The following is an 8135-nucleotide window of genomic DNA, read 5'->3' on the forward strand; positions in this document are numbered from 1 at the left end:
ATGACTTGACAAAAATTAGCTAAATTTTGCTATTTTTTCGGACTGTGATTTTTTTTCCTATGTTAATATCCAAAAAAAAGTTCTTTAATTTTTTTCCACGAGACCATAATGGACCTGTGGCCGTGTCCAATCGACTATAATGAAGCCCTTCAAATCTGAATGCAATGCAACACACAAAGGGCTCAAAGCAATCAGATATCTTCGCCTAGCAAGAGTGATGAAGATCAAGTCAACAAGCTAATGGACTCAAGTCGCCGGTGGACAGGAGCTCTCCCGGCAAATAAACTTCCAAGTCAACACACATTCATGAGCATACACATGCATTCATAGAGAGAGGGTCAAATTCCATCTCGTTGGCTGAAATCTAAGCATGTGGATTACAATTGTTGCATAGTATGCGCACAAAATTAGTTTACAACAGCAATAGCCTGACGCTGCCAGATTGCTTTCAATTGTTTTTTATAATTCACTACTAAGAACATCCTTTTTTAAAATAATGATTATTTTTCAAAGTGTATTTTTTACTTAAAAATATATTAAAATAATATTTTTTATTTTTAAAAATTTATTTTTAATATCAACATATCAAAATAATACGAAAAAACCAAAATAATATTAATTTTAAACAAAAATAAAATCAAAATTTTTTTAGAAAACACTTTTAAAATAAAAAACAAACAGATTCTAAATCTCGTCTATGATACTCCAGTTGTGACTCCAGTTGTGACGGAAAGTCGGAAACCTTTGATTGACAGTAACCCGGGAATCAACTCCACCCAATATTTTGGTACAGTAATGCAGAAGAAACTCAAAGTTAACCATCCACGACATGCTTCTCCTGAATGTCATGAACGACAGAATCATCTGTGTGATCAAGAGTGGAAGCTGATTTATGCAAGGAATCTGTTGCAGGGGAGTCGTCTTCCTCTGCAGCATAGTCCGATTCTGAGCTAGCATCCATGTCCTTTTCAGGACAATCAAGCTGAACACATTCAGGAACTTCACTATTGTAATTCTCCAAATCATGGATCCTATTGGGATGTGCCAAATCTTCTTTCTTTACAATATTCAGCACAAACCCGTTATGGATTCTTTCAGGCTGCAAAAAATCTCCTTCGGTGACTGTAATGCTAGAACCACCAGTAGAATTTCTATTGCTAAAATCTCTCTGATCAAACTCACTTTCTGAATTTCTATCTGGGGTTGTCACTCTTGAGATCTGATTATATGGATCCCTGCCTCCCATCTGAGCCCCAGGCGAGTTAGGATGAGCCATGAAGCCTTTCCTTAGCTCAGAATCAACATCCAGACTTTGGACAAAGTCAATGAACTTATTTGCAGAAGCAGTCCTCATCAAAGGCCCGCCAGATCTTGTCCAAGAATTCAAATCTACACTTTCAGATTCACTATCACTTCCATCATGATGTAGGTTGCGTTGTGTTCTCAAATTCCTACCAGTAGAAGTTCCTCCAGCCACACCAACTCCTTGATGGAATGTTGAAGCAACATCAGCAAGGAAGTCTTCTTCAAGTGAGCCTGTTGAGTTTTCTCTTGCGATGCAATTCCAAGAAGGAATTCTTTTTGAAGCACTAAATCTCAATGTGCTCGCAGAGCTTGCTTGGCCATGAGAAGCAGCAGCAGCTCTCTCAGCACTCCTTTTGAGTCTACGCATGTGGTTCAGAACAGAAACACACTCATCAAGAGCAAGCTCAATACCACAATTAGCTTTTATGGCAGAAAGCTTCTCCCATGTGCACCTTCTGCCTTGGTTTGATGCCTTTTGAAGCTCCAAGTGATTTGGGTTTTGAATAATTTTTGAGTACTGCATCATAAACAAGAATTGAATTCAAACAGCCAGTAAGTCACCATGGGAAAGATTGTCTTTTAATTCATTCCGCATAATTCTGTTTTCTTTTTTTGACAATGGACCACAGAAATATGTAATTAATTCACATGCCATACAACGCACGGAAATATGATCAGAAAATATGGGTTTTAAATCATATATGGACAGATTGATGAGCTTTTGATTTCACCATTCCTACACTAATTAAGAAACGTATATATACACCTTACAATTCTAGGTCCCAGGTTAATTGATATCATGGTTTTAACTGCCACCTTACTGAGGTGTAAAATTTTCATTTGACATGTACCTGAGCGAGTGTGGCAGGCATAACAACAGTAACATCACCTTCCCATTCTTGAGCAAAAAGCTTGGCAAGTCCACCTAATGGAAAACCAAGTTCCAATACCTGATTGCATCTATGTTTTACCTCCATCTCAGCGAGATGAGCAAGCTACAAAGTTAAACACCAAAATGGATTATTTTTGTTTCATCAGAACTGTAAAAGATAAAGGCTGAAAAATATGAAAAAGAAGCACTCAACTTCAAGAAAGGACCAAGAAACAAGAATTATAACTGAGAACAAGCATTATAACTGAAATATCTCTATGCAAGTACACCTTCTGTTTGTAAAGGCTACCAGCTTAGACGATCACTACCCCAGATATTGCGTTTTGAGTCATATTCAAAACCTACATCTAGAACTATTAATCTACACCAACAAAGAAAACATTTTGTTAAGGAAAGAAGTCAAATCCCCAATCCTCTTGCATTCCCTAACATCAACTCAACCCAATCCTCTTGCATTCCCTAACATCAACTCAACCAACCATCAATTGAATCGCTAGAATCACTAGTTTTAAGATCCTAAACCACTGCAAAGCAAACATGACCATTAGTCAAGTCTGTTGTATGGAGTTCATATGAAGAGTTCACATGTCATGAGTGATTTACAAAGAATTTTCAGCCTCTAACTGGAATAGCTATACATTAAAAAAGAAGATGACTAATGGTGAAAAGGACCAAAACGATGAACTGGAGAGTCAAAATCCGTGAGGCATTGATCCAAATAGTTTAAATAGACAGAAATTTTTTGACTCACACTCTATCCAGGGACGGGAATAAAAACTAAGCATTTCCAAAGTAAATTAACAACCAAGCTGGTAAAGTTCAATGACAAAAAAGAAAAGCAAGCATCTTGAGAAGACTTTTGATGTTCAATGACAAATATAATAACAAATACACACCAAGAGCAAATGAGACAGAAGAAAAGGTAAGTTTAAAGCAATGTGTGCATTACCTTGGCAGCAAAGCTACCCCCATATGCCCTGACTATATCCTTCAGTCTCAACAATGGAGCAATGTGAGGATTCGCTTGACTTACAATAAAATGATTGACATTGAATAGTTCCTTCAATTGTATCATTGGTAAATCAATCTCCAGGCTACCATCCCTCCACCTACGCATAGGTGCATCAGATCCTTCTTCAGGATCCAGATTAAAGGGTGGGTGATAAGGCACAAGTTCCCCACTTCTGTCCTTTGCCATTAGTTCCTGGGCTTCAAAAAGGCCAGGAAAAGCACAAGAAGCAGTGACTGCACTCCATATAACAACATGAGGGGAAGTAAGGTAATTAAGGCATCTAGGGGGCTCATGCTTCCTAGGTGAGCAAACTGTGATCCCAAGAATTCGACCAGTCATGTCATAAGCTTCTTGAAATGTAAGATTACTTGTAAGATGCCTTAACATCCATTGCAACTGCCGGATTTCATGAACAGCTCCTTGTCTCATGACCCTCTTCACAACTGTGAAAATTCCACCCAATTGGTCAAAAAACTGAAACGAGTGCCAGGAATCCTCAAAAAAACTTTGCAGCTCTGGCCACGATCTGGTGGCAACAACTGAACACATAATTGACCCCACACTAGAACCAGCAATTATTCGGGGCATAAGCTTGTGCTCCACCAGTGTTTTAACCACACCCACATGAAACGCTCCAAGTGAAGCACCTCCACTCAGAAGCAAAGCTGTTCTCCCAAAAGCATGTCTCGTTTCATGCATGAAAGCAAGCTTTTCTTCCAACGAAAGCTCCTCTGAATCGGAGTCACAAACCATTCTTAACTGAGTTGAGACCTCGTCAATATATTCCTTTATGAGCTTGGGCACTTGAAGCCTACCCTTGTGAAGCTCAGGGTTACACATATTACCGAGATTTCTTACAAGATCGGCTCTCATAAAAAAGATTATATCTCTAAGACATCCCTCTTGGCGACGGTGGTGGAGCTCTTGAAGCTTGTTCCTGACTAGTTCTTCATCATAGAGATCACATTCATGCATCTTTGGGGTCTCTTTATCAAGCATTTTAGCAGCATGAAACCACTCCTCGTATGTCAACGCAGTTCTCATCGTATTCCTCCAAAATTTCCTCCTATACGCTGTTTCGGCCCTCAATTTAACATTCGCATATCTTTTCAATAAAAATGCAATTATCGTCATCATGGCCAATATCCCTTGTGGATTCCTTGGATGAAACCATGATAACATAGGCGCCACAAATTCACCAACTCTATAAATGTAATTCAACAACACATGAAAGATTTTTTGCCTCAAATGTGAGATTGATTTACAGAACAGAACTCTGAAAGCAATTGTCCTACCAATGATCGATGAAGGTCCGATTTTGAAAGGGTCAACACTGGCCTCATTGCTTATATCCATATCTTAGCTAAAACCAAAACAAGAAAGTGGTCTGTAATTGGAAGCGGGGCCTTCTTTTGTCTCAAATCTAACAACAGAATTAGCTTGAACGAAACAAATATGAAACAGCTACAATAGATGGTCACTAAGGAATCAAATTTCACAATTGTGAAAGGATTGTATGTCAAGACTTTGATTCTAATGAGAATGAGAAGGACAATAAAACAATTGAATCTGTCTCTCCCCGGATAGGATGGCAATATATAGAGAGACAATGAAGTAGATAGAATAAAGATATGCAATCCTAATGCAAAAGGACTAGCTATCACAAAATAAGAAGATATTGACAAGTAACAAAAATCCAACCCTTTTGATCCTGTACTGTGTCAACAAGAAAAACAGAATCTTATAAATCCAGATTGCCAGAAGCCAACCTTGCCATATGAGTTTTCAATAACCAAACCCTAAAACCCCTAAAAAAACTACATCCACCTCAAAAACCAAAATACAAAACTAACAAAAGGGTCTCAATATCACCACCCAATAAATAGCAATATCCACTTGAAAAACAAAATCAAACCCAAGAAACCAAATTCAAGAAAGAAACCCAACTCGAGAAAGTGAAGAATGTACAGACTTTAGACAAACAGAGAATGAAAGATTGAGACTTTGTTTTCGTTCGGGAAGGAAAGAGAGAAGAAGGGTGAAGTGAATACAATAAATACAGGATCGGAGTCTTGGGAAATGTTAGAAGAAGATAAGGATATACATACGGTTACGTAAAGATTGAGCAAGGAGGGGGTGATGGCTCTGACATTGACTTTTGCAATCAAAGGCGGATAAGGGAAAGAAAACTATACTGAATGATGACTCGTTTGGAAGAAAAGAAGCATTTGTTTTAACCATCGGATAATTGGAGTTGAGTATTCAAAATGTGATTCGGAGTAGGATGGTATTTTTTATTTTAAAATATATTAAAATAATTTTTTTTAATTTTAAAAAATAATTTTTGATATTAACATATTAATATAATATAAAAAAAACAAAAAAAATATTAATTTAATATTTTTAAAAACACTTTCAAAACATAATATCAAACACATCAAAACATAATATCAAACACATCAAAAGCATGCTGGAAAAGATTTGGTTACAATAATGGAAGCTTTTTAAAATATTTTTAATTTAAAAATATATTAAAATTAATTTTTATTTTAGATTTTTTAAAATTAAAATTATTAAAAAATATTAAAAAAAAATTAATTTTTTAAAATACAAACACATAAAAGCGGAAGTAAAATCACTATTGGAAAGCAACGGGTGGTTTAGACGAAACAATTTCTTATACTTCTTTTCTTTCTATTATTAGCTGACAGCTGTTTGTTGCTTTAGATGCCTTAAAAAACGTTCTATTTACTTAGTTGTGGTTTCACGCTAAGCCGCAAAGGATAGTCTATTTTTTTATTGTCTAAAAAATAATTTTTAAATATTTTAAATGTATTTTTTTTATAAAACAAATTGCATTTCTTACCGTAAACTCAACTAGGTTAGATAAATTATTTTTTAAAAATAAATATGGAAAAAAACAACAACAATACATGAATATTTTTTTAAAAAAAAAGATCAAGATAACCTAGAAAAAAAATATTTTTTTCAAAATAGAACGGCAATATAACTCAATTTTCAACCCATAAATACAAAAAGATAAAATGAAGAAAAAAAGATCTAACAAAATCAGCCTTAATCAATCAAAGTTAACATAACAAACTTATAACCCCACTAATCAGGATCAAGCCAACCTAGGTCATCCCGTCAAACCTACGATTCGAGTAATGAAATTGAAATAACCCGATAAAAAAATGAAGAAGATAAAAAAAAAAACCATTTAGAAAAAAAACAATGTAAACCCGCGTTAACTTTTTAAACCCGTAACCCACCTGAAGTCCAATTCTCAATCAATCAAATGTTAAAGGATGAAATTAAAAAAAAATATTTCCAATTATACAAAAAGATTTAAAACAAAAAATAGTAATTACAAGAATAAGGATCAAAATTATCATAAAAATATAAACAAATTAAAAAGAAAAATCAACTTAACAAAAGGACAAACAAAATAACAATCAAAAGAATGAGAACCACGTTAAAAACAATAGCATATCAAAAATTATGATTAAATGCTTAAATTGAAAACAAATTAAAATTTTACAAAAAAACCCAAGAGTAAAAATTAGAAATCAAAATAAAAAAGAACAAAGTAGTAATCCCGATAAATTAGAAGACATCTATGAAATTTTGCATGACCAGCAAGAAAATCAAGGGGAGGATAGAGAAAATAGGTGGGAAAGAAAGCATTAACGATGCAAAAACATGTCATCATCGATCACAAGCGCCATAAAAAAAAGAGAAGACATTTTAACACTTTTAATAACCTGGTAGAAAGGGAATTTTAGCCGTCAAGAAGAGCAACACATGTCGCCCAAAGGGTGTGGGCACCCTCCACATGTTGGCGTGTGCATTGCATATGCCAACCACTTTTTATTTTTTTTTATTATATATTGTCAAATATCAAATTGTCCACCGAATATGGAAATACAAAAAAGCTTTTGGTCACTAAATTTTAATTATTATTTTTTTGCTTATGTGAGCATTTTGGTTTTTTTCATTGTGCCTTTGTTTTATTAATACATTTTTTGTTATATTTAGTCAAATACCAAATATCCCCCTATCTAACTTGATAATAATGAAAACACTATTATAAAAATACAAAAAAAAAACCCTTGAATACTAGTTTTATTTTTTTTCCCTTTCAAGAGTTTCACTATGCTTTTAAAATGAAAAATAACTTATTTATTTTTGATCAATTTAGTAATAATTAATAAGTCTTGTGAAAAAACTTTGATGCACCTAATAGCCAATTCAATATATTTAGATGTGAAGGAAAATGATGTCATTACACTAATCTAATGAATAGTGCAAATGAGTATATGTCTTCGATGTTTTTAAGAAAAAAATAAAAATAAAACATGTTTGCATTATAAAATTAAAAATGTTTTTTTTATTTCACCATCTTTCATTTTTTATTTTTTATATTCGGTTTCTATTTTTTTTATTGCTATTTGTTTTGTTTGAGATTATTTTTTATATTTGTTTTACAATTTCATCATCCATGGGGGTTTTTATATCAAATTTGATATTTATTCTTTTTACTACTATTTTTTTTTTGTTTTTACAAGTTTTTAAAATTGATATTTTTTTATGATTTTATCCTTCAAAATTAAATTAGTTGGGAAATAAGTTTCTTGATTCAACTCGAGTCTAGGATTTCACGAGCTGTGAATTTTAGAAATTTGATCAAGTTTAGGAAGTATGCTTAGTTTTTATTCTCTTTTTTTAAGCTAATATTTTTTTAATCCTTTTTTTATATATTTGCTTTGTTTTTTTTTGTCTGACTTCTACTGGGCTAGTCTCGGATTCATGACCAAAATCAACGGTTTCAAAAGTTAACGCGGGTTGATTTTAGTTTTTTTTAAATATATTTATTTTAATTTCAACATTAAATATTTGATATATTCAAAATTGATTTTCGTGTAT

General features: G+C 33.5%; 1 protein-coding gene across 1 annotated transcript; it reads right to left on the bottom strand.

Moving 5' to 3' along the window:
• Positions 1-307: 307 nt before the first annotated feature.
• On the bottom strand, positions 308-5421 carry LOC7473582 (triacylglycerol lipase SDP1). The gene is made up of 3 exons (XM_002308873.4): positions 3147-5421; positions 2157-2300; positions 308-1822 (listed from the first exon to the last, which is right to left on the bottom strand). The coding sequence occupies exons 1-3, from the start codon at positions 4563-4565 to the stop codon at positions 815-817; spliced, it is 2571 nt and encodes an 856-aa protein (XP_002308909.1). The 5' UTR covers positions 4566-5421; the 3' UTR covers positions 308-814.
• Positions 5422-8135: the final 2714 nt, after the last annotated feature.

Source organism: Populus trichocarpa, chromosome 6 (genome assembly GCF_000002775.5).
Source record: "Populus trichocarpa isolate Nisqually-1 chromosome 6, P.trichocarpa_v4.1, whole genome shotgun sequence".
In the NCBI taxonomy this organism is placed as follows: Eukaryota; Viridiplantae; Streptophyta; class Magnoliopsida; order Malpighiales; family Salicaceae; genus Populus; species Populus trichocarpa.

Bases quoted from the DNA above. Each gene is read 5' to 3' on its own strand.
- LOC7473582 (XM_002308873.4), bottom strand. From the start codon at position 4,565: ATGGATATAAGCAATGAGGCCAGTGTTGACCCTTTCAAAATCGGACCT. The intron at 2,301-3,146 runs GTAATGCACACA...TTAACTTTGTAG, and splicing joins GGGGTAGCTTTGCTGCCAAG to CTTGCTCATCTCGCTGAGAT. The intron at 1,823-2,156 runs GTACATGTCAAA...TTTATGATGCAG, and splicing joins TGCCTGCCACACTCGCTCAG to TACTCAAAAATTATTCAAAA.